The sequence below is a fragment of the Symsagittifera roscoffensis genome, chromosome 7 (genome assembly GCF_963678635.1).
Source record: "Symsagittifera roscoffensis chromosome 7, txSymRosc1.1, whole genome shotgun sequence".
Taxonomy (NCBI): Eukaryota; Metazoa; Xenacoelomorpha; order Acoela; family Convolutidae; genus Symsagittifera; species Symsagittifera roscoffensis.
The window spans coordinates 30,699,004-30,726,647 of NC_087068.1; the positions used below are offsets into that span (position 1 = coordinate 30,699,004).

A 27,644-nucleotide genomic window follows, 5' to 3' on the forward strand; every position below is an offset into this window, starting at 1 on the left:
AAACCCTGGTCCTATTGAAACAATTGAAACAGTCTACGGCATCTGCTCAAAAAATTGTGCAAATCTTAAATTTGTTCATTTGAATTTTCAAAGTATTATTAGAAAACGGATGCAATTGAAAAAATTTCTTGATGATATGGGCGAAAATACAATTATAGGAATTTCCGAAACGTGGCTTAAAAAAGAAGATAGTGACAATTTATGGAATCTCCGCCCTACAACGCATGCGATGTTCAGATATGATAGGCAATCAGCGGTAAAAAAGAAAGGCGGTGGCGTTTTGTTATATATACCAGTCAAACTGGCTCCGAAATTGAGGCCTGATTCAATTTTACCTGATAAAGAAAAATATGAGTCAGTGTGGGTTGAGTGCAAATCTACATTTAACATTTCCAGTAAAGAAAAGATGTTTGTTAATTTGTGTTATAATCCAAGCAGATCAAACTTTATTGATTTTTTGGAACAATTAACGCTTAACATAGATAATGCCTTTTCAGTTTCTAATAAAAATACGCTTCTGGGTGATTATAACATAAATTATCTGGATAACAAAGAAAAAAAAATTTAGATTCTATAATTATTCCATATGGATTGAAGGTTTTTTGTCCAAACGAAGAGACCAGAAGTAGTTCCTCAACTAAAACTCATATCGACTACATTATCAGTGACTATGAAACAAACGGCATTGAATTTTGTTTGGATACACATTATAAAACCGACCATTTTGCTTCATTTATTTTGATGGATATAAAATGCGGCAAAAGTTTAGCGAAGATAATTTCGACTTTCAATAAAAAAAATTATCAGAAAAATGAATTTTGCAATACACTCTCCGCTCTTCCTTGGTATCTCTTATATCAATGTACAGACGCACAAAACATGTTCTCGACGATGATTTATTTAATTTCTAGTGCTCTTCAGCAACATGCTCCTATCGAAAAAAAAAATTAAATTTTAATTTTATCGAAATTTTAAACCAAAAATTGTGTTGAAAACGGAATGGTTCGATTCAGAATGTCAGCAATTGTTGATTAGGAAACAGAATTTTTAAGTAACAGTTTTTACGTAATCAAATGAGCCAATTGATTAGAAGTAAACAACTCGATCATTCAAAAAATCGTTTTTCACTTCTCAGCACTATCCAACAAAAATGGAAATATATTAACCAAGTTAGAGATACATGTTCTGGCAACAATCGAATTACAGTTCTACGAAATTTCTTTAGTGAAATGATAACCAAAGACAAAAAAATTGCCATTCATTTAAATTATATTTTTTCAAATTTAGGCGAATTTTTCGGCGCTAAAAAGCCTCCGAACTACAACAAATCTGCCTCTGAATCTTCACCTTTCCATTTTCAACACATTACAGTGAAGCAATTCTTTGACATAGTTCGAAAAATCAATGTTAGAAAACTTCTCGTACCGTACCTGCTTGGGCAATCATTGACGGTCAATCAGTTATAGTTCCACATTTAACTTTTGTCATAAATACTTGCTTAGATGAGAACATTTTCCCAATTTAACTGAAAAAAGCACACGTATCCCCTTTGTTTAAAAAAGATGACCCAATGGATGCAAAAAATTATCGGCCAATATCAATAACTTGTGCTTTTTCTAAAATTTTTAAAAAAAATTGTACATGCCCAAATAACAGAACATCTTGACAAATTTCAAATAATGACACCATTTCAATTCGGATTTCGCAAAAACATTTCAATTTTTACATTTCAATTTCAATTGCACGATTTCAACATTTCAATTGCACGATTAGAAGTAAACAACTCGATCATTCAAAAAATCGTTTTTCACTTCTCAGCACTATCCAACAAAAATGGAAATATATTAACCAAGTTAGAGATACATGTTCTGGCAACAATCGAATTACAGTTCTACGAAATTCCTTTAGTGAAATGATAACCAAAGACAAAAAAAGATAAGGACAAGTACGGAAGACGAGTAGAAGCAGAAAACTTAAAAAGACAACCTGATGAGTTTATTAGAAGCTACATACATTGGTTAAGCACCGCAGTAGACCGTGGATGGCCTAATCCAACTTTTAATGATGATCAAAGAACAGAAAAGAAAATGGAATTCTTTGTACGCGGCTTAAGCCCGCCAGGATTAAAACAAAAGGCACATCAATTCCTAACTGAGAAGCCACCCGCAACTTGGCAACAATTAAAAAATCATATTGCTACAAAAACTTAAGTTTTGCATTAAGTAGTGAATTTATTGAAACAGCTTCCAGTAGCATAGATAATAAATTGGAAATAGAGAGAAAAAAGGATCAAGTTAAAGAGTTAACAAGACTAATGAAGGATCAAAAAATAAACGCAGCTTATAATCCTTATGAGCATGGAGACAAACAAAACAACCCAATGTTTTGCAACTGGTGTTGCATGTCAGGCCATACAATAAGCCAGAGCTTTAAGTATAACAAACATCAAGAGCAAAATTTTCTCGCTTCAAATAAGAAAGAATGCAAACAGAAATTCTCATAAATATAGCTGTAGGTCGAAAGTAAATAATTTCAGTGATATTAATCCCTAACAAGAATTCAGGCAAATGTCGAACTGCAATGAGTGTTTTCAATCGCTTATAAGGTCGAATAGAAAAAGCTTTCAATAGAAATAACGATTATCATTCACCTTACCAGACCCACAATTTTAGTGTTGATGACATTCGACATTCCACGAGACTATACCGATAAGGACTGCGAACTTGTAAATTTAAACTAGATCAGTCTCCGTCTGAACCAAAAATACAATTGTATATTAACTTAAGCCACATTCCGTCGGAGACAAAAAAAATAACGGTTTGGAAACCCAGTTTTTACTAGACACTGGAGCAACATGTTCGCTTAATAATTTTGACAGTTATGAACAATATTGTAAAAAACAGCCTCTAACGTTGAATAAATCTAGATCAAACACAGTTGCTGTTAATGGAGAAAAAATTAAACTTATAGACTATATTACTTTTGTATATTACTTTTGACTAAACTACTGGTACTAACACTGATTATCCGGTGAAAAATAAAGCATGAATTTCAGCCAAGGACGGATGCGATCTAAACATATGAAGAATTGATTTCATTTCTCAAAATAACAAATCAATAAAATTTTCGAGTTTTAACTTAGATTTTAAAAAAAACCCAATTACAGCAATACCTATAAGATATAAGAAGCAGAAGTTATCCATATCTATGTTTCTATCAAAATGTATTTCTTGATATCAATATAACTATTGCACCAAAATCATCCCGCTTTATTTCAATTTCTCCAGCAGGCGTAGTTTTCAAAGTAGAAACAGCGTTTAGAATTGATTAGTCTTTGGAACAAAAAGGCATTAAAGCTTATAGTACAGATTGTAAGTATGAAGAAAAATCAATACCCATTGTACTCAAAAATTCCAGAGAATCAAAGGTAATTGTAAGCAAAGATCCAATAGGCTAAACTTTGAAATTTATAGCAGCAAAACAAAAATTTTTTTTTGATTCAAAACAACTAATATCGTAATTCTTTTTTACTGAAGCTTGTATAACCGTTAACGGTTTGCACAGTTTTTCTAATTTTTTGTATACTATGCAGCAAATTTAAATTAGTCTTACTGAAAAATCATTGAAAGAGTGTTACTTATTTTTTATTGTATGTCACTAATCAAGTTTTCTTGCGTGCTTCTGTTAGTATTTTCTATTCAAGCATTTGCAAAAAGCATAAAGCATACTGAAAAAAAAAATTTCAAACAGAAAAACATTCTTGTGTATAAAACACATATGCAATACTAAATATACTACAAGGAATAATGGTTCTGTATGAAATTTTGGACCATCCTTAAAATTAAATAAAGATAAAGGATCGGAACCCAATGGCTGAGACAAAAATTTTTTCGAATTCAACGTTTTGCAAAAAAGTTGCAAAAGGCCAGGAGCTTGAGATACTAAAATTTACGAGTCAATAATAATTTCATTTTCAGGCATTTTTATTACTGAAAATTCAGTATTACCTTTAAGGGAATATAAAATTACCCTACATACAATAACGAGAATTAATAGAGTGAAACCTTTGAAAGAACTAGCCAAGTAAAGTTGTATCAAAGCTATTTCTGCGAGGTTGATTAGCACCATCGGCTTCCTCTTGGGGCCCAAATAGGGACCGATGAAATTATCTATTAGCCTTGTAGTTTTCAAGTTACAAAATGCAAACTAGAAGAAATTCATCAAATAGGGAAAAATTATCTCTTTCTTTTTCAAAAAATTGAGTATGTTTTTACCTAAATTCACTATCATAAAATGGGCGAACACAGTTTTTCGACCCAACCCGCCGCAGATTTATGCCAGCATTTGTTGGTGGCTTCATCGTGTATTCTTTTAAATTCATGGTACCATTAACCAACGCAAATTGTTGTTGGTGGCTGTAGGCAGCCTTTGAGACTCTTATGATTCGCTTCTCACAATTTGGCCAAAATATCATTTCTGTAGTTTAAAATCCACAACACGCAGGCATTTAAACCCCCAAAAAAAAAGATTTCTGAAGCAACACTTTGAAAATTGAGCGGCATCATTATCATGATTGTTTACCGAAAATTTTACATCCCTAAAATCAGATGAACATTTCTTTACTGAAACTGTGAACATGGAATGATGCAGGGGATTAAACCCGAAGAGAAACTAATCCACTTATCTTTTTGAATATTATACAGTTTGTAATTTGTCTTTATTTTTCCTTTTCTTGAATATTTCATTTTGATTCGATTGTAATTCAAATCTTTTCTATTTCTTATCAAACAGTGAAACAAAAATTGCTGGTTATGTCAAAATGTTGTCAAATTAAAAATATTTTTTATCTATTCTTGTCTTACAACTTTCACAATTTTCTATTCGTTCATATTTGCATCTAGTAAAAATCAACTTAAAGTGCATAGCTGTATGATTTTTATTATATTACAATCCAGATGAAACTGAGAGGTTAGTTTTATTTCTCCATTTTTCATTCTGGTGGGTTTCCGTGCAACAGAAAAAAATACAAAGGTTTGATGCGAATAAGACACAAAAATCAACCATACTTAGCTTGTGTATGCAACAAATTTTTCACACAATCCTCTTCTGTAATAAACAGAAAATAGAATTGTGACATGATGTTTGACAACTGTGTTTGAGTCGGTTATGAATAGTTAAAACTCTTCAGTTTAAGTACACAAACTCACAGCAGAAGAAGAAGCGAGCATGTTGTCACTGCAGTTTTGACAAGCAAAACCAAATCAATCAATTCGGAGTATAATTGCAACTTGGATTTGATGATGAGAACTACCAAAATCGTTGACAAGAAGGATGAAGGAACAGCTCTAAAAACAATTGAAAGGAAACGAATGATTCAAACTATTTCACTTTATTTTTTAACGATTTGATTTCATCTTTAAATAGTGTCTTTTTCAAATATTTAACCTAACCCTGTTTCACGATGTATCAACATAATTTGACACCAAGGTAAATTTAAGTATCCAACAACTGTCTATCTAAAAAAGGCGGTGAGTTGTAGTATTGCAAACACTACACGGAGATAAAAGTCTTTTGTTCTATTTTAAATCCTTTTTATACTAGTCCGATTTTTTCATTCTTTGAAGGCTGAATTCCTTTTAGTATATTTATTTTTTTTCCACGGACTTTTTTGTCGGATATCAAAGAAAAAATTTGTCGCCATAAAGGCTGACCGGTTAAAATGTTCTGCTACTGGTTAAAATGTAACAAAGTCTATGAAGATTAGAATTAGACAAAAAAACTTTGAAGCATTCTTGCCTTAAGATTGGACCTGTCAACATCTTCATAACTTTTTTATTCCACTCTCATTTCAATTCGCTCAGTCGAGTTAACATTTTCCGGAATAATCTTGTTTCTTTCTTTTTTTTTCTTTTTATTTTATAAGCTTATTAAGATACGATCTTAGAATTTTTATAAGTCCCGAAAAAAATGCAGCAGCACGGATCTAAACAAACTGATGACCCAATACTCTGAGAAGCTTTATGTGGACAAATCAATCAGCAATCTAGACGCGGACTACAGGCAAACGAATTGTTAGTTTAAATGTAAAAACTAGGTTTTGACCCCCATCCTCATTGGTACTAAAGACAGTTGTTCCTTAATTGCTTAAATCATTTGTACTCAACTATCCACTATATAAATTCATACTCTTTTCTAACTAAATTTTTAAACTATAATTTGTCAAGAAACTAGACGCATTAAGGTGAGACTTATAACTTAGGATAGATTACTAAGCAATCAACCAGCAATGATCGCTTAGTAAAGTAGTCATGCTGCTTTGTTTTCACTGGAGAAAATAATGTCACACGCGCTTATGTCTAAATATGTGAACAAATCCACTAGCCAATAGAATTTAGAAGAGGAAGAAGTGTAACTTCAAGTCTTCTGAAAAGACGATAATACAAGTATGAAAACATGAAAAGATCAATAGTTAAAGTTTCAAAGTATCAAACATCAGTTGTAGTCTAGGTGTAGTTGTTGTAGGTAATATCAAGTCAGCTTTTAACGTTTATATATGTAAAGTGACCCTTTATTACGGTGTAACTCATGTTTATTGGGACAAATCTCTGAAAGGTCTCGGAATATAAGCGCTTTTAGTACGTTTCTATAACTTGGCTGACAAATCACTGATACTGCTACGAACCATTTGACCGGAAATAAATTTCGAATTCTAATTGATTTTCCAATGATTCTTCCAAATATTGCCGCGACCGCCCAAAGGCGTCGAATTGGTCCTAAAAAGAATTTATTCTTATTTTCATTCACACACTGAAAGAATATCCAGGCTACATTAGGCCGACAATACTATAAGAAGACGCTTCATAAATACTTGATAATTGCCAATTAATTGCTTGCATCAATTAATGCATCAATTAATGGGTTTGGAAAAATACTGCAGTCAATTAGTTGCATCCCATTAATTGCAATTAATTCCCCACCCCATTAGTTTTTGAGCACCCCTGATCAGAACCTTGTGACAATTTTGCAGCGTCTCATTATTGAACATTATTCAAACTTAGTTTCATTTTCTTGACTCCGATACATCGGTTAGCGCGGAAAACCGAATTTTTAGAGATGCGGTGGTGAAAAATTAATTGTACCAGAGGGTTTGGTTAGAATAGTTTAACCTACCTGCGGAAAAAGGCAACTTTCAGCAACAGAAACTTTGAACAGTAAATTCGAAAAACTATTATATCTTTCAAGAAGAATGACAATTAAAGATCTTAAATATGTATTTCCAGTGGAATGAATTTCGGTGGGTATTCACAAGTACCAAAATGATAAATCAGTCCCATTTGTACCAAAATAAAAACTCAATCGCGTTAGTAACAAAAAATATTCAATTGGCCTTAGACTATTAAGCCGACTACTTTAAGCTCTTGGCTTAAGGTCGCCGGTGGGCGCGCTATGTGCGCGTCGCCGTTTTGCGTCGATAACCGACTCTAATTTTCGTATAGAGTCCTACCCTCTGTTGGTAAGCTCGCAACACGTTGGCGCGACTGCGGCGGTCACTATTCTGCTGTTTTGGTTTTCTTCTGTTAGCTCCGTCCTAATCAACGATGAATTAAGTTTTAGGACTTTATTTAGACAGGTATTAACCGCAAAATAGTAATTGTTTTGTTTCTCATACCCAGTAACCTTCTTGATTGTAGATGGAACAATAGGAGAAACAATTTTTTCTATTGCATACCCGCACCGAAGTTTCATGGCTACTAATCGGTTATAATGGATTTTCGTTGACTAAAATGTCACAACCAATTTAAATTTCACAACCAATTTAAATTTCTAGCGATCAGTCGGTTCATTTTAATGTCTTATTTTTAATTTCGCTTTTAATCGCCAACATGTTTGACCTCGAAACTTTCCGAAATTTGAACGACGAATTGAAATACGAGCTGTATAAAGATGTGATCGAAAATGTTACTTATTTTGAACGAATTATCGAAAACTTAACTGTATCAACGAAAGATGAAGAAAAAGGAAAAAAAATTTTGAACTAGAAAATTTTAAAAACACGGGCAATTCGAAATTTGCAGAAAACAAATTTGAAAATGAATGGAGCAAGATTGAAACTCGGAGCAGAAATGAGAACAAACGACGCGAAAATAACCAAGAAAGCAAGAATAACCAAGAAATCAAAATACAAGCAACCAATATTCAAGAAGAAAAATTCGACCAACAACGAAAATATTTATTTTTACCACGAGAAGGAGAATATTCTGGCCTATTACTGGGAGACTCAGTTGTTAACAGAATCAATGGGAACAAATATCGGAAAATGTGTTGGCGAGAAGATTTGGTGGGCACAAAATTTCTGCATTGCTGGAACGCATGAGAAACAGTAAATCGCGACCTTTTTAACATGTAACTACGCTAATTGGAATAAATGACTGCCTCTCAAACGATTTCGACGCGAAGGAAGCCGTGAGTAGCTTAGAAAAACTAATTTATCTCGTAAATCATAAATTTTCCCCAGAAACAATTTCACTATGTACTGTAACTCCCTTAGGCGCTTTTAGAAAAGATTTTAATCCAAATGTACAGAAGCTAAACAAGTAAATTCTTAATTTAGTACGGAATGTAAAGGACTTGGTCGAAGTAAAATTGGATTTTTAGACATAAACAAAAATTTTAGTCAAAATACTGATGCGCTTAGCTCGGATGGTTTGCATCCTTCTGATGGGGGTGTTGAAATTTTGGTGCAAAGTTTTAGAGATTCTTTTAGAGGTTCTGAAATTAATGCAAACACATGTGAGATTACAACCCGCCCCAGAATGAAGCGAACCAACAATCATCAAATTTAGATCCAAAAACGGCAGAAATGATACAATTTTTCCAAAACGGTGCAAAATGCTTTAGGAAATACTAGTTTCGCATTTTTTCTTGGTGCAAACTTTAGCGATTATTTAATTTATTTAATTTATTATGCTGAATATTGAATTCTGGTTGTTTTGTGCAATTTTTCTAATTTCCAAGGGTCAGATGGAAAATATAGAAAAAACCATTGTTTACTGGGGCTAACTATGCTGCCATCAAAAGATATCATCATCGAAATGTGGGATAAATGAGCGGAGAGCTACCACACTGACTCATCCTTCCCTTTTTGCGTTGTTACTGACCCAAAGTCGGGATGTTGAAAAAAAAACCTGGTCCTATTGAAACCATTGAAACAGTCTACGGCATCTGCTCAAAAAATTGTGCAAATCTTAAATTTGTTCATTTGAATTTTCAAAGTATTATTAGAAAACGGATGCAATTGAAAAAACTTCTTGATGATATGGGCGAAAATACAATTATAGGAATTTCCAAAACGTGGCTTAAAAAAGAAGATAGTGACAATTTATGGAATCTCCGCCCTAGAACGCATGCGATGTTCAGATATGACAGGCAATCAGCGGTAAAAAAGAAAGGCGGTGGCGTTTTGTTATATATACCAGTCAAATTGGCTCCGAAATTGAGGCCTGATTTAAATTTATTTGATAAAGAAAAATATGAGTCAGTGTGGATTGAGTGCAAATCTACATTTAACATTTCCAGTAAAGAAAAGATGTTAGTTAATTTGTGTTATAATCCAAGCAGATCAAACTTTATTGATTTTTTGGAACCATTAACGCTTAACATAGATAATGCATTTTCAGTTTCTAATAAAATTACGCTTCTGGGTGATTATAACATAAATTATCTGGACAACAAAGCAAAAGAAAATTTAGATTCTATAATTATTCCGTATGGATTGAAGGTTTTTCGTCCAAACGATGAGACATGAATTAGTTCCTCAATTAAAACTCATATCGACTACATTATCAGTGACTATGAAACAAACGGCATTGAATTTTGTTTTGATACACCTTATAAAACCGACCATTTTCCTTCATTTATTTTGATGGATATAAAATGCGGCAAAAGTTTACCGAAGATAATTTCGACTTTCAATAAGAAAAATTATCAGAAAAATGAATTTTGCAATACACTCTCCGCTCTTCCTTGGTATCTCTTATATCAATGTACAGACGCACAAAACATGTTCTCGACGATGATTTATTTAATTTCTAGTGCTATTCAGCAACATGCTCCTATCGAAAAAAAATTTGTTCGTAATTTTAAACCAAAAAGGGTGTTGAAAACGGAATGGTTCGATTCAGAATGTCAGCAATTGTTGATTAAGAAACAGAATTCACTTGGTTGATTAAGAAACAGAATTCAAAAAATTGTTTTTCTTTTCTCAACACTATCCAACAAAAATGGAAATATATTAACCAAGTTAGAGGTACATGTTCTGGCAACAATCGAATTACAGTTCTACGAATTTCCTTCAGTGAAATGATAACCCAAGACAAAAAAATTGCCATTCATTTAAATTATATTTTTTCAAATTTAGGCGAATTTTTCGGCGCTAAAAAGCCTCCGAACTACAACAAATCTGCCTCTGAATCTTCACCTTTCCATTTTCAACACATTACAGTGAAGCAATTCTTTGACATAGTTCGAAAAATCAATGTTAGAAAACTTCTCGTACCGCACCTGCTTGGGCAATCATTGACGGTCAATCAGTTATAGTTCCACATTTAACTTTTGTCATAAATACTTGCTTAGATGAGAACATTTTCCCAATTTAACTGAAAAAAGCACACGTATCCCCTTTGTTTAAAAAAGATGACCCAATGGATGCAAAAAAATATCGGCCAATATCAATAACTTGTGCTTTTTCTAAAATTTTTAAAAAAATTGTACATGCCCAAATAACAGAACATCTTGACAAATTTCAAATAATGACACCATTTTAATTCGGATTTCGCAAAAACATTTCAACAAAAGAAGCTCTTATTTATGTAACAGTAAGTATTCGAAAGCAAATAGATTTAAAAAAAATCGTACATGCAGCTTTATTAGATCTGTCCAAGGCTTTTGATTCTATTTCGCATGAAGTTTTAATTGAAAAAATGCTTTCTCTCGGTTTTTCAAATGGAGCAAATGCTTTAATTGCTAGCTTCCTAAATAAACGTATTCAAAAAGTAAACGTCAATGGAATCTTTTCAGACTGGATTGAAATCAAACGAGGTGTCCCACAAGGAACGGTACTTGGTCCGTTGTTGTTCAATTTATATGTTAATGACATACAAGAGCGATTATATGAAGGTTGTACTTTAGTTCAATATGCTGACGACTATGGTTTTTCCTCTTCTATAATTTCTGAGGATGCTTTGAATCGATTGCAAAAATCACTCAATAATCTAACGGAATTTTTTGCAGAGAACCAATTGAATCTGAATGCATCTAAATTGGAATTTATAACATTTTGTCAAAAAAATGACAGCAAAAATGTAGATACTGATACAATAGTAATTAATGGGCAATATGTAGCCATAAAATCAGAATGCAAATATTTAGGCCTTATTATTGATTCAAGTTTATCTTTTCATGCTCAAATCAAAACAATTCTCCAAAAAATGGCTCAAGGAATTAAAACTATAGATACAATTGGACAACAACTTCCGACATTATCATTAGTTGCCTTGCTTCATTGTCTTGTTTTATCATATTTAGATTATTCAGCAATATTTTTACAAAAAATTAATGCTATTTTGATGCTATCTCTAGAGAAACAGTTGAACTGGGCGTTAAAAAGAACATATTTCAGATCGAAATTTAAATCTTCTTCCCTTCTTCGCATTAGCAAATCGTTTCTTGGAATCGAGAAAAGAATTGAGTTAAAGTGTATAACATACTTATACCAATATCTTACAAACAAAAAGAAGGCTTTTTAAATTACATTGAGACTACCGACTGCCAATTATAGGCTCAACAAAAGAACGAAACAAAATATTTTTGACAAACATTGTTCAACCGCTTCGCTACAAAAATCATTTTTTCATTTGACTTCTAAAAAATGGAATTCACTGCCCATAATTTTGCGCAATTTAGAAAAATAGAGAACAGGATTCAAGAAAAAATTAAAAGAATTTTACGTGAGTGAATTGAGAAACAATCCAATATTTACAAATACAAATACGTGGCGTGATTTCCGTTTTTGCGAGTTCTATATGTTTTAATTTAGTTTAATTTTCCAGACATTGTTTGAAAGAGAATCTGTATATTTTCTGTATATACGCTGTATGTTTGGACTATCTATAAAATTGTTTGTAAAGTTAAAATACCAGCTCGTTCTTAATTCTTAAAACTGATGTTTTTTTAGTATCCGTAACTTCATATATTTTAATCAACCAATTTCTGAACTGTAACCGAACTTGTTTTTGTTTTGTTTTGTTTTGTTTATTGCTTGTTTTTTGATGTTGTGTTTTTGTTTGATGTAACCAATGAATTTTAACCAACTTTATTATTTACACTTTGCTATACTGATGCCTCGGCTTTTTACTGTATAGTAATTCAGGTGTTCTTCCTTCTTCTTCTTCTTGTCAATATGATCGATTATCATGTCAAATTTAGACCACGTAATCAATTTTCAATCGATTAGAATCGATTATTTTGGAAAAATTTAAATCCATTATAATCGCATACAATGGATTTTTATTGACTAAAACGTTGTCAATATAATCGATTATCATGTCAAATTTAGACCACAATCGATTATTAATCGATTATAATCGATTATTTTGGAAAAATTTAAATCCATTATAATCCATTATAATAGATTATAATCCATTTTTGTCCACAAAGTAATCGATTTTTTTTTCAACTCTAAATCCAATATAATCGTTTATAATCCATTTTTTTTTTCAAAAAAAAATTCTTGAAAAGCCAATCATTTGCTTAATGTTCGGAATCAGCTATCTCACGACTCATTTCTTAAAAATTGGGCTATCTCCCCCTCACGCGAGAATGGGGGGGTGGGGAGATTGCTTTACTTATCCATATGTTGCTTTGCTTTATAAGCTAAGTGAATAAAAAGTCAAACGAGTCACTTACTGTTTCTGAATTTTCGGATTTAATGCGATGAAAGGCAGATCTCAACTCCAGGGAAATTTCCTTATAAAGAATTAAAAAAACTTAAATTTTGTCATATGGTTGTCTCTCCCCTCCCCCACCACTTAAAATTATTATGTTAGCTTAACCCCCACCTTCAATGGCTAGGTTGTCTTACTACCCACATTCGATGGTATTATTGTCATAAACTAAGACTGAACCCAAATTTATACTGACCTTTTTTAGTCACGAATTGATTCTAGCAATAAATGAGTCTAGCAATAAATAAAAGACAAACGAAATCTTAAAATAAAATTTTAAGTTAGCTAGGATGATGATGATGATGATAAAAGAATTAATTCCCTTAAATAAATTAAGGCAAAAATAAAAACAATGAAGGAGGGATATTTAATTGAAGTATTCCACCTTCAATTAATTATCCCGCTCCCCCCTCCACTTGAATAGTCACCAATATAAATATTTCTCTTTGCAAATTGCTATTTGAATTGGGAGGGGGGGATATTTCAATGAAGTTTTTCACCTTCATGGAAATATCCCCCCTCCATTTAAAAATTCCCCAATTTAAATATTTATTTCTTTGCAAATTCATCCTGAAAAATTTTTTTGAAAAACTATTTTGAATCTCCGGAATCTAGCGGAATTTTCCGTTCCAAAGGTTTTTTTATATCACATTAGATTTAGAAAATTCTGCTCAACAATTTGGTATGCAGCTGAAAACATCTTGGTCGGGATGGGCAGAAAAAATGGTAAATGGTTTCAACAAACAAAAAAGACTTTTAAAAAGTTTTACAGGATGCATAATTCAATCCCCCCAGTAAAGTAGAACTCAAATTTTATGAATTTAACAAGTCTTCTTCGTATGCGAAAACCATTTACCATAATAGCTGCCAGCCCCGACCATAAAATTCAAGTAATAATTTCTGGAATAACTATCACTGACACTTCTGGAAAGGGTCAGTCATAATCAAGAATGAAGTTCCCGGTATAGTCAAGAATTAACGTTGTATAGTCAAGAAAAAATGTCAATCCCCGGGTATAATAAAATAAAATTACAAGGATTATTCATATTGTGTCATGTTTGAAGCCATTTCCGTATTTTAAATGTCAATTTGAGGTCGCACAATTACAAAAAAATTTTTTCGAAAGTTTAAAAAAAAGGGGTCAAAAAACTTTTGAAAAGATAATGAAGAGAATTTAATTTATTCCAAACTAGGCAACTGACATTGGTAACAGTTTTTCTGAAAATTTAAAAGAAGAAATTCGCAATTATAATCGGTTATAATCGATTAAAAATGGATTATTTTGCTTTAAAAACAAGTTTTATTTTCTTTCAAAGATAATCGATTATAATCGATTATAATCGATTATATTAGGATTTTTTTGCTTAAAAAATAGTTTCATTATAATACATTTTTAATCAATTATAATCGATTATTTTTGTAATTTTATTGAGACTGTCAACAAAAATCCAGTATAATTATCCATGAAACTTTGGTGCGGGTATATTTTAAACAAAAGTAAAGCCTGGTTTTTGCCAAACAAGACCAATAACAATGTTCTTGTTATTGGTCTTGTTTGGCAAAATTTGGTATGCACCGATTCCAAGTGAGTTTTCTTTTCACCACCACTCCTTAGAATGATCCTGAAAAGAAAGCTCACTTGGAAACTTGTATTAGATTATTTAAAACATTTTAATAAATTTAATAGCAGTTTCCTGAGAATTAAATTTCCGAGAAAATGTCTCGATAACGATATTTTTACCAGACTTTTTACGGTTTTGCGTGCCTGATAACGGTGTTTTTTCGGATCAAGCGGTGCACAGCTTCCAACTGGGACTCTTAAGATATGAGCTAAGCCAGGCAGACGCGGATAGGGCCAAGGCATCGGGTAACCTAGTAAAAGCAAGAGAGGTGACGAGAAGGTGTATAGATGATAAGTGGTGGCCTTCGGTAATATTCTATCTGAACTAGCAAGCAAGGTGTAGTGTCAATAACCCGATAAGCCGACACAAGAAAAAGCTTGAAAAACTTTCGGAAAGACAGGATAGACCATTAAAAAACTTGGATGAAAGGATAGTTAGAATTTTAGATGAAGTGATTTTGCCGCTTTGGGTGCGGGAAGTCTTAAGTTTTGGACCAAAACATCCGGTACGAGTCAAATTCAATGAAATTCACTTCCTTGCTGACATTGATAGTTTTTTGTCTGAACTGAACCATAGTTCAGATTTTTTATAAACACTAAAATTATAGTCTAATTATAACATGGCTAAATTTTGAAAAACTGACAAGTCAGAATCAAAAATGTTCCCAAATCGAAATTTTATAACCAGAAAGAACAAAAAACAAAAAATATCAGAAATTTACAGGAAAATAATATTCATGATTACGTAATCATATTATGTAATTACAGTTGTTCAAATTTGATTGGTTAAAAAAAATTTTAGAGCCCTTTTAGACACGTTTCTCATTTTTCAGATCTTTGATCGTTTTGTAAATATTGTAAAAAATTTTCAATCCTGATGATGCACAGAATGTGCGAAAACGTTTGAATTAACATTTTAAATTTCTTATAATTATTTTTTTCTAAATACAAATCCTTTTTAGCGATAAGCTATAAGCAAACTGTTATATTCCTTTAAGGAAAACAGTCATATTTCGAAAAAAAATTTTCTCTATTTGTACAGAATTTGTTTACCACTTTTTGTTCATAATGTCAGTAGTGTTTGAGTCAAAATGGCGATGATTGTAGCTGCCAGCTCCCTTTATCACAGCCTGAAAGATCTTGAGCAAGAGGAACGAAGAGAGACGCAGCAGAAGGTCTACGCAGTCCCCGGCCTTTCTTTGAACCCCAATACCTTGAACAGGGGGAAGGATTTACGAGTGTTATTGGAATTGCAACCTCTGACCAGTAAGCAGATTATTATCTGGCACGACGTGCTGAACAACAGCATATCCTCATATCGCACGAACAACTATTTGCCCTGCCCACTTGACGAACTACTGGCGTATTTACAATCAAAGCGAAGACAAATTAGTGGCATTGTCTACTGCAGGAGAACGGGCACTCCCGATATTTTTGAGGATCTGCGGAAGACAGAGATAATCGTCATAAAAACAACTGGTAGCCTTATCTCTAGAAGGAAGAGACAGAATCCCGCGGTCCTCAGAGAGTATCTTCAACTGCACCAGTCAAGGGAATTGGAGTTGAAGTCACTACGGGTGGTGCTGTCCCATCGAGATCACCTGCCAGGCATCTTTTAATTTTATAAACACAAAAATTTTAGTCTAGGTATAACATGGCTAAAATTTGAAAAACTGACTTGTCAGAATCAAAAATGTTCCCAAATCGAAATTTTATAACCAGAAAGAACAAAAATCGAAAAATCTCAAAAATTTACAGGAAAATAAAATTCATGATTACGTAATCATATTATGTAATTACAGTTGTTCAATTTTGATTGGTTAAAAAAAATTTTAGAGCCTTTTTAGACACGTTTCTCATTTTTCAGATCTTTGATCGTTTTGTAAATATTGTTAAAAAATTTTAATCGTGATGATGCACAGAATGTGCGAAAACGTTTGAATTAACATTTTAAATTTCTCATAATTATTTTTTTTAAATCCTAACCCTTTTTAGCGATAAGCTATAAGCAAACTGTTATATTTCTTTAAGGAAAACAGTCATATTTCGAAAAAAAATTTTCTCTATTTGTACAGAATTTGTTTACCACTTTTTGTTCATAATGTCAGTAGTGTTTGAGTCAAAATGGCAATGATTGTAGCTGCCAGCTCCCTTTATCACTGCCTGAAAGATCTTGAGCAAAAGGAACGAAGAGAGACGCAGCAGAAGGTCTACGCAGTCCCCGGCCTTTCTTTGAACCCCAATACCTTGAACAGGGGGAAGGATTTACGAGTGTTATTGGAATTGCAACCTCTGGCCAGTAAGCAGATTATTATCTGGCACGACGTGCTGAACAACAGAATATCCTCACATCGCACGAACAACTATTTGCCCTGCCCACTTGACGAACTACTGGCGTATTTACAATCAAAGCGAAGACAAATTAGTGGCATTGTCTACTGCAGGAGAACGGGCACTCTCAATATTTTTGAGGATCTGCGGAAGACAGAGATAATCGTCATAAAAACAACTGGTAGCCTTATCTCTAGAAGGAAGAGACAGAATCCTGCGGTCCTCAGAGAGTATCTTCAACTGCACCAGTCAAGGGAATTGGAGTTGAAGTCACTACGGGTGGTGCTGTCCCATCGAGATCACCTGCCAGGCATCGTCTGAAGGATACGGGCCCAGACCAAGAAACCATCACAAGGACACCGCAGGGCAAAGGCGCGGAGAGCGGAGGTGTTGGCTGGCGACCTCCAGTTGGAACCGAACGACCAATAAGGGGTAAGATTTTGGGGTGGCTGTGTTTTTTGCTGAGTGCCACATGAGTTAGATTATTTAAAACATTTTAATAAATTTAATAGCAGTTTCCTGAGAATTAAATTTCTGAGAAAATGTCTCGATAACGACATTATACCAGACTTTCTACGGTTTCGTGTGCCTGATAACGGTGTTTTTTCGGATCATGCGGTGCACAGCTTCCAACTGAGACTCTTAAGATCTGAGCTAAGCCAGGCAAATGCGGATAGGGCCAAGGCATCGGGTAAACTAGTAAAAGCAAGAGAGGTAGTGAGAAGGGGTATAGATGAGAAGTGGTGGCCTTCGATAATATTCTATCTGAACCGGCAAGCAAGGTGTAGTGTCAATAACCTGCTAAGCCGACACAAGAGAAAAACTTTCGGAAAGACAGGATAGACCATTAAAAAACTTGGATGAAAGGGCGGTTAGAGTTTTAGATGAAGTGATTTTGCCGCTTTGGGTGTGGGAAGTCTTACGTTTTGGACCAAAACATCCGGTACGAGACAAATTCAATGAAATTCACTTCCTTGCTGACATTGATAGTCTTTTGTCTGAACTGAAGTTAAATAGAATACCCGGAGAAAAATTATGTGAGATTGAAGCAGCTGCAAAGAGATATGCTAAGAATGTGAAACAGACCCCCTTTGACAAGGGTGTTGAAAAAGCCAGAAAGTATTTGAAGGACAACGATCTTCTGGCAGTGCCATTTGACATGGGGGTGGGTTTTTGTGTAATGAAAAAAGAGACACGTGAGAAAAAACTGAAAAACTTATTACAGGCAGAACAATTTAGTGAGAGGAAGAATCTGACAGACAGCGTGATTATGAAAATTGAGAAAGACATAAACAAAGAATTACTCGCCATGAAAAAGAAGGACGAGGTTAATGAAGCGATGTATGATAGGTTGAGATCAACGGGAGTGCAGCCGGCTAGACTGTATGGATTAGCAAAAGTACACAAACGAGGCACACCACTTCATCCCGTCCTTTCTTTACCTGTTAGCTCATATGACAACCTAAATAAAACATTGGCAAAGTATTTGATGAAATTGAGGGGGCAAACATAGAAACAAACACTCAAATGGCCTGGGAGATCTTGGAGAAAACTGAGTTGGACTCTGACGAGAGTATAATCTCTCTTGATGTAAAGAGTTTGTACACTAATGTCCCGCTCAAGGAAGCGGTTAAAATAGCCCTGAGGAGATTATTTGAGCAAGTCGACCCTCCGGAAACATCTTGCAAGACTATGAAAAAACTACTGAATTCGGCAGTGAGTAAGGTACACTTTAAATGCAATGGTTTGTGGTATGTACAAAAAGACGGTTTAGCAATGGGCGCCTCCCTTGCAATAATATTGGCTAATTTGTGGCTCAAAGAATACGAACATGCATTAAAGAAAGAAGTACCGAAATTGACTGTGCTAAGTGAGGGTAACAAGGAAGTGTGCCCTAGATGTCAGAAAAAGGTGACATATTGGACAAAAGGAGTTGAGTGCAAAGCTTGTTTGAATTGGTACCCTTTTAGGGTGTGGTAACATATCGGAATCCGAATACGCAGACATCGCTGAAACAATATGGTATTGCATGACTTGCAAAAAACAACGGGAAGCAGATCGGACTGTGAATGGGGTTAAAGTTTTTGTAAGATATGTGGACGACATAGTTAGAACGGTCAAGGGTGATCCTGGGGTAGTTCTCGAGGCTGCCAATAAGTTGCATCCAAACTTGCAGTTCACCATAGAAGAACTCGATAGTAACGGTAATTTGGCCTTTTTTGGACTTTAATGTCAACGTGGATTCAGCAAAAAAGGTCACATGTGGTTGGTACCAAAAACCCACTGATACCGGCACCATTCTATATTTCAGAGGCTGCGCACCTTTGCAGTTCAAAAGAAACGTTAATGAAGGGACGGTTCATAGGGTTTTTAGAAGTACCTCAACATGGGAGTATTTTGACCAGGCATTGGAAAAAAATCGGAAACTATGGATCCAAAAAATTGGTCTGACAGGGTAGTGTTTGAAACTCTTAACAAGATCATTGAGGGAAAGAAAAATTTAGAGGTGAAGGCATCAGAACTGAGAAATGACAAATGGTTGAAAGACTCAGGACCCCTTCTTACAATGCAATATCGAGGCAATCCATCTCAACTGTTGGCTGCAAAGGTTTGGCTAATATCCGGGGCACAAATAATTTTTACAACAAGAAAATTGAAAACATGCTTGCCATCCCTCAAAACTTCCTTTGCTCGTGAACTGAGATCCAAAATGGTGTACAAGCTTACATGTAGTGGATGTAACTCCACCTATGTTGGTCAGACAGTCCGACATTTAGCCACGAGGGTCGATGAACACCGCAAAGGGGACTCCCCAGTAGGACAACACTTGTTAGAATGTAATAAGGAGGTAGGCGGTACTGCTGAGCTGAAGTGAGAGATTATAGACCAAACAGCCAACACTCATAAGCTACTGACACTAGAGGGAGAGGCCGAAGATCAACACACGCAATGAATTCAGAAGCCGGGAACTAACACTAAAATTTTAGTCTATGTATAACATGGCTAAAATTTAGAAAACTGACATGTCAGAATCAAAAAAGTTCGCAAATCGAAATTTTATAACCAGAAAGAACAAAAAACTAAAAAATCTTAGAAATTTACAGGAAAATGTTATTCATGATTACGTAATTATATTATGTAATTACAGTTGTTCAAATTTGATTGGTTAAGAAGTTTTAGAGCCTTTTTAGACACGTTTCTCATTTTTCAGATCTTTGATCGTTTTGTAAATATTGTTAAAAAATTTTAATCCTGATGATGCACAGAATGTGCGAAAACGTTTGAATTAACATCTTAAATTTCTTATATGTTATTGGACAAGTTACAGAAGTAGACAAAAAAGTCTTTTGCAATAAAGACATCTTCAGGGAACAAACCGAATTTCAGGTTTTTGTCACAAGCGAAATAAGGCAACAATTGGTTTTTTGTGCATCTTATCACACAGCTAAAGATAACCAGAAAAGTGAATTTGATACAAACTTAACGTAGGAATTCACAAAATGGCAGCAAAAGTTGCATCCTGGAAAATCAGAAATTCTTACTGAAGGATTCTATTTATAATTTAGCAAAAGGGACCAGTAGTGGCCAAAGTTTTAAAATTGGAAAAAAACCGGACTCTTTTTCCACTCTAAAATCACTCTAAAAACTTACAGGTGGGGGGGGGGGGGTTACGGGGAGGAAAAAGATCCAAAAACTGTTTAGAGGATAATTCAACAAAAAGGCGGGGGTGTGATCTAAAAACAATGATGCGAAAAAAAAACAGTCAAGTTTGCTGAGTTTACTTTCTACACCCCAGAAGTATCTTTGGAATTCACAAGTGGTTCTGAAGCGCCTCGCATAAAACTTACTGACACAATGGGCAGAGTAGCCTATCTTTTATCATTCTGCCTGAGAGTAAAAGGATAAAAGAGAAAATTAAGCAAGAAATTGAGGGGGGCGAGCTCCGAAACGACTTGCTCTGGACTATCGTTGCCCCAACTTTTTATGACGTACTGCTGCTACCGGAGTTGGCACCTTCGGACACAGTGATGAGAGACACTTCAAGAGTCTCTCTCTCTTCTGCTTCTGCCACCCAGACTAAGAAGAACGAGAGAAATATTTTATAGTTCTGGTGGAGGCAAAAAATATTCTTGGATATCTAGCGGCCCAAACATTCGACAAACACTGATTGGAGGCTGCGAGCAGTTTGTTAAGAGGTCAAACGGACTTTATACTTTTTCATCCTAAATAATTGATAGTTTCGTCAATTGTGTGCTAAAAACTATTCTCAGTCGGCTACTGGTTGTAATGACCTAGCATCATTCTTTATGCATATTTGCGATTTTTTTCAAAAATAAAAGTTGCTCGGTCGTTTGTAGAAAACTCCTTTATAAATGACAGCTATAATATAATCAAATGGATGTACCTGTTTCTTTAGGAAAAAGATCAAGATCACCTTTGAAATTTTGATCTAGTTCAACCAAACGGTTTATCATTTAAGACCTATGACAAAATCACCCAACATAATTCACTGATATTCAAGCAAAAACTTCGTTGGGAGGGAACCAAAACGCAGTTTTTCTTGTCAAGTTTCTATGACAGGTATGTATAAACAAAGCTGAGAAAATTCGAGAAAAAAACATTTCAACCCTACAAAAATAGCGGGAAGAACAAGAGGAGGGCACTTATACGTGAATAGACCGCAATCAGTTGGCCAAAATTTTTTTATGAATTAAACCTAGTTACTAAGTTAGCAAAACTTTGTGACTAACCTAACGAAAAAAAAATTTAAAAGAAAAATCAACTTCTTGATTCTGATATATCTTTACAGGTGAATCCACCTTTTAGCTTCAATATTTAATGACGAACCTTCTATAGAAAAAATTGTGACATAGATTTCAAGGACAAGTTGAAGCAATAAAACAGTGGTTTAAATTTAGAAAAAAAAAGGCCGCAAAAAACTCAGTGCAATTTCTGAAAACATCATAAAACTATAAAGAAATTTACCCTACAAAAATACAAGTTCAAAATGACAAACACGACAAACCATCATTTTAGGATTCGTCAAAAATTGTTCACAGAAAGATTTTGTGGGTAAAAATATTACCAAAGATATGAGGCATTGTCTCCTCAAACTTAATTGCCCTAGGACAGTTCCGACGGACTGATTGGAAGCCGCTCTTGTGACGTTAAATAGTTATAGATTTCCTAGCCTCTAGTTGACTTAGCGCAGGCTCGATTTGTTTTCCTAGATTTGCGGCGGTCGAAGAGGAAGGGTAAAAAAAACCTGTGAGTAAAGATTTCAAAATGAAAATGGCTATCTTTTTCAATTGCTAGTTTTGAAATTTCAAAGTGCAGCCGGCTCCATTGCTGAGATTTCTAGGTAAACTGTAGAACTTGATCACAAGTCTAGAAGACTCCAGTGGAGGTAGTTGTGTGACAGATGAACTATTTTTGTCAACCTTTGTTGTGAATAACACATGATTACTTGGCGTAATTTATGATAAAAATTAGGCAAATCTTTTTGCAAACTTTTGGGAAAATTTAATCATCGTTTCAATTTGCTGATTTTTTTTGTAAAAAAGGGCAAATTTTTAAAGTTTACGTATAACCTCAGGTGTAAATAATCAATTCAGCTCAGTTTTTTGTGTTTTTTAACCCCAATTTTTCCAAATTTTTTTGACTGCGTACCAGGATGAAGGCCTCTTGATGTAACTCAATTTTTACTCTCTGAAAACTTTCATAAAAGTGTAAATCATTAAATTTTTTCTTAGTTCGTTTCCCCTAAATGCTTAGATTTAAAAAGGTGCATTATTAGGCCAATTTTTTTAGCAAAGTTTTTTTAGCCAATTTTTTCTAGAAAAATGGGTCTGATTCTTTTCGATTAACAGGCTAAATTAACTGAAACTTGATGAGAGTCTGACCTCTCAACTTTAAAGCTACCAAAACTTTAACGCTAAGTTTCTGATTTCAACGTTGTCTTAACTATATAACTATAATGTTTTTGTCCTTAAGGATCGCCAACTTGGTGATTCTGGTATTTATAAAATTAGCAATTTTGGCTTTGAAGTCTAAAAATATGTTAAGACTTGTTTGCGATAATTCTAAGCTTTTAAATCGAATAAGTTACGTCATATAAATTTCAGCTGGATGGGGAAAGCGACGAAGAAGATCACGAACAGATGAGCGTGAATGAGAAAACACACCTGCCGCCTTAAACGACTAGAAACATCAACAAACGCATAATGCAAAGTTGGTAAAATCCATAAACAGAGACGAGAACGACATAATTGACTGACGACTTCATCAGACGAATAAAAAGAATTCAATCAGTGACTAAAACGCTTTGAAAAAAGTCATTGGAGGTGACAACTGATTAACTGATTTAGAAACATTTAAAACTAAATGATAATTGTTAAACAACCGCCGTCGGGTTTTAATCTAGCCGCATATAAGATTGCATAAACACAGTCATACTATTTTAATTCCAAATGGGGCTCAAATTGCACACGGTGATAAAAAAAATGATAATGATATATTTCTGAAATTAAAAGAGCTTCCAAAAATTTTCAACGATGCAAGTTTTTCTGAAAAAAAAAGTTATTTTCCGTTTAATTGTGCCCAGTAAAATTTTTCCATCACTCCATGGGCATTTTTCAAGAAAATTATTTCTACTGGGCGACAAGGAAACGCATCAACGTCAATTTCGCTTCAATCTTACCTCAAAATAAAACGGTATGGAAAACCGTAAAATCTTACAAACAAACGCTTTTTAAGCAAATTTGATCACATTTCAGCAACGGTTTTACATTTGAATTTTTTAAGTTCGAGTTTCATTGCAAGCTTGAACGTAAATTATGCCCAAAATTAACCAGAAAACCCCAGTTTTTATCCAACGAAAAAGGTATGGTTATGGCTCAATCTTCAGTTTTTTTCCGTTTATTGACCGTAAGAAGGCAATGATTTTCAAGAAATGTCAATCAATCAACGTACTAAAATTAGTTGTAATGAAAACATAGATAAAATATAGATCTTTTTTCGTTTTTTTTGTTTAAAATTTTTAGAGATCAACTTTTAGGCAACTTTTATTAAACTTTGCTGCTATCTATCGCAGCAAGCACATGCTTTTTTGCAAATTTTCAAAGCCTTCACTTTTTAAACAGTTTTGTGGTTCATTGAAAATTTGAAAATTTCCTGTTGCGTTTTCAGGCTTGCACAGTATATCATTTGATCAAGTTTTATTTTGTTCAATTTTTTTAAATTCCTTTAAATTAGACTTAATCGAACTGATTTGACTTCAGTGAACTTGGTAAACTTTTTTTCGTAACCATTGAAAATAGGGATGAATTTTGTCTTGGGGTGGGTTTTATTTTTGTTGTTCAGACGTAGTAAAGACTTTTCTATTAGTCATGATGATGTTCGTTTTCGTTTTTTATTCAGGAAAAGTCTCAAAATGTTCTATAAACGAAAAAAAATTTTCCTTCTCATAAATGCACAAATGAATACCCTTCGGTAAATATGCTTTTTTGAATTCAATTCAAAAATTTTTTGGACAAAATACAAGCAAAATGCGCACTCCAATTATGAAAGCTGAATTGGCACGAAAAAAGAAAGTGATCAATTGCTAGTTTCGAAAGCCGAATTGAAGTTTTAGATTTCCCAGTGGAAGAAATTTTTTCCCTAATATCTGTTGAATTCAAATAAATTTAAGTCCGTTTGTATTTTTAAGAGTAATTAACGTAGTGATTATTCTTATATAGGTCTTGGTAGTTTTTTGTTTGTTTTTCAGGAAAACTTCGTTATATTTATTTGAGTTTTTGTGAGTTTTTGTTTTTCAGGAAAACTTCGTTATATTTATTTGAGTTTTTGCGGTACTACTTTCAATTTTTTTTCAGTTCACTTCATTTCTGTAATTAAAAGGCAGACAAGCTACACTATTGAACAGCAAAAATATGAAAACGACAAAAAACGTAATCGAATTTTAATTTCGAAAATGTAAACCAAAAATCATATTTCCCAGCGAAACAAAAGTTATACCTTTGGCTATGTTGTTTGTTTTCCTCTCAAAGTCAGGTACCACAAACAGTCATGGGAAAGTACCATACTTCAAATTAAAGAATTTTCCAACAATCAGCTTAAAAATTCAAAGTTTTAGTCTTTTCTTTGAGCAAGTAAAAGTTGTAGTAAGTAACTTAGTTTTACTCAAGAAAACCTAGTTTTAGAGACTTCATCTAGCTTTTCCTTGGCAATGACTCTTTTAAGTCAAAAAAAGCTTGCAAAAAGTCGGTGTTTTTTAACAGCTTCCATTTTTTGTCAGAGTCGATGAACGTAGTAAAGCTTCTTTTATAGGTCGTGAAAATTTTATTCAGACAATTTGAGCTCAAATTAGATTTTTTTATTTTAAAAAACTCAATTCAATTTCTTTTTTAGAAGGAAAGCAAACTCTACTATTCTTCAGCAAAAATATAAAAATCAAAAAAAATGATTGAATCCTAATTTAAAAAAAATTTCATATTTTCTAGCGGAATTAAGACTTAAGTTATTGATCCGGTTTATTTTCAAATTGTGTAAACTTTATCATGATTGTGTCAATCATTAAATATATTTTGTTATGAATGTGGTCGGATCAATCTGTGATACTCGGAGAACAACCGGCAACCATTGTGAGCTTCTGACTCCAATATCATTACGCATCGAATTTAAATTCAGCATTTGACCTCACCTGCAATTTTGATTTGTAGAGTTTTGATTAACATGGTTCAATTACCATAGAAAGTTTACTATACTTTAACAAGCTCTAGGAAATGTATCTATTTCATCTAAAAACTCACACAAAGAGGCATAGATGTATTTCGCAAACAAGCGAGAAAACAGCAAAAAGTAGCTTCAAGAAGTCTTAAAAAGTGAAAAAAAGTTAAAATAGGGATTGGAACGTAACATTTTTGATTTGCGCCGGAATCGAACCTTTAACTAAGAGATTACGAGTCTCAACATGGTTGCTTGATGTTGGTTATTCAAACTCTAGCCATCAAAAATAAATAGAATAGATGCTATTAAATTGTTAATGCTATGAGCAAGTTTTTGCAAGTTAGGTTAGAAAAAAAAGAGATATGTAATCTAATACACGAGGATCTAGTTGATTTCTGTAAAAAAAAAAACCGTTTTTATTCTGTAAAAAATTTCTTTATTTCTATGTAATAAGCGCTCTAGAGAAAATCTAGATTTCCTGAAAAAAATTTCGTTATTTCTAAATAATGAGCGCCCTAGAGAAAATCTAGATTTGAATCTCGACTCACAACTTTCAACATATGGTGAAAACTGCACTTTGCAAATACAAGCGGAAAAAGGCCAAAAAGTAGCTATTAAAACAATAACTGTTTTATGAAAAACATAAGTCTTGAAAATTAAAATTGAAACATAGCCAATCGCAGATTGGAAAAGAGTAATGAACGCAAGTAAATAGAAAAACACTGACTTAGTTGAAACAATCTCAAAGTTCGAAAAAAGATGCCTCATATACATTAACAGTTTCATATAGATGCCTCAGAAAGTTTCACATACTTTAACAAGTTCTGGGAAGAAATTTATCAATAAAAATTCACACAAAGAGGCATAGATGCATTTCGCAAACAAGCGGGAAAACAGCAAAAAGTAGCTTCAAGAAGTCTTAAAAAGTGAAAAAAAAGTTAAAATAGGGATTGGAACGTTAGTTATTTTATTTGTGCAGGAAGCGAACCTTTGACTAGGAGATTACGAGTCTCAACAAGGTTGTTTGACGCTGGTTACTTCAACTCTATCCGTAAAAAAAATTAAATAGAACAGATGCTATTAAATTCTTAATGCTATGAGCAAGATTTTGCGAGTTAGGTTAGCAATAAAGAGATTCGTAATTTAACACACGGGTTTCTAAATGACTACTGTAAAAAATATATCAGGTTTTACTCTGTAATAAATTTCTTTATTTCTATATAATGAGCGCCCTAGAGAAAATCCAGATTTCAATCTCGGCTCACAAGTTTCAACATATGGTCAAAACTGCACTTCGCAAAGACGAGCGGAAAAGTCAAAAAAGTAGCTCTTAAAACAATAACTACTTTACAAAAACATAAATTTTGAAAATGAAACTTGAAACAAAGCCAATCGAAGATTGCAAAAGAGTAATGAACGCAAGTAAACAAAAAAACACTGACTTCGAAAAAAAATCTCAAATTTCAAAAAAAGAGATTCCTCTTAAGCTCTTTGAATTTCAAGAACAATTCATGATCGGCGCTGTTTTGATAGCATTAATCCAACTTAAAAAAATTGAATCAACAGGTATGTTTTTTCTTCTGCTGGAAACCTGAAAATCAAATTCAATTTTCGAAACACGTTTTTTCGCGCCATTTTCACTTTTGTATTTGGAGAGTGCTATTTACGTCACTTGCTATTTACGTCACAACAAATGCATAGAAAACAATATTTGCAACTTAGGTTGGAAAAAACAAGAAGTGCATCAATATTTTAAGACAAAAAAAACAAAAAAAATCAGCAAGACTTATATAAGAGTCTTCACTACGTTCATTACTCTTAATTGTCGGTTTTATATCAACTAAACAGCTGTGTAACCGTGACTAAATTTGAAAGAAATTGACAGATCAGACATTTCATAATATAAAATATTACATGCAATAAATAATTGCATGCAATAAAATATAAAGGGAAAGTCTACACTG

The 27,644-nt window shown here is 33.5% G+C and overlaps 2 protein-coding genes across 3 annotated transcripts in view; one reads left to right on the plus strand and one right to left on the minus strand.

Moving 5' to 3' along the window:
* The window catches only part of LOC134851319 (interferon alpha-inducible protein 27-like protein 2B), a 46,562-nt gene extending 32,553 nt beyond the window's left edge, over positions 1-14,009 (minus strand). The window contains exons 1-2 of one of the 2 annotated variants that reach the window (XM_063867349.1): positions 13,922-14,009; positions 13,198-13,323 (exon numbers count right to left, since the gene is read on the minus strand). The gene's annotated coding sequence lies outside the window, so the exon portion shown is untranslated. Of the gene's footprint in view, positions 1-13,197; positions 13,324-13,857 lie in introns of both variants that reach the window. The other variant, XM_063867348.1, reaches the window with a different exon arrangement.
* Positions 1-23,172, plus strand: part of LOC134851988 (anion exchange protein 3-like) — an 81,126-nt gene extending 57,954 nt beyond the window's left edge. Inside the window, exon 12 of the mRNA XM_063868264.1 lies at positions 23,079-23,172. Within this exon, the coding sequence (XP_063724334.1) occupies positions 23,079-23,150 (72 nt within the window). The 3' untranslated portion in view covers positions 23,151-23,172. The remainder of the gene's footprint in view (positions 1-23,078) is intronic.
* Positions 23,173-27,644: the final 4,472 nt, after the last annotated feature.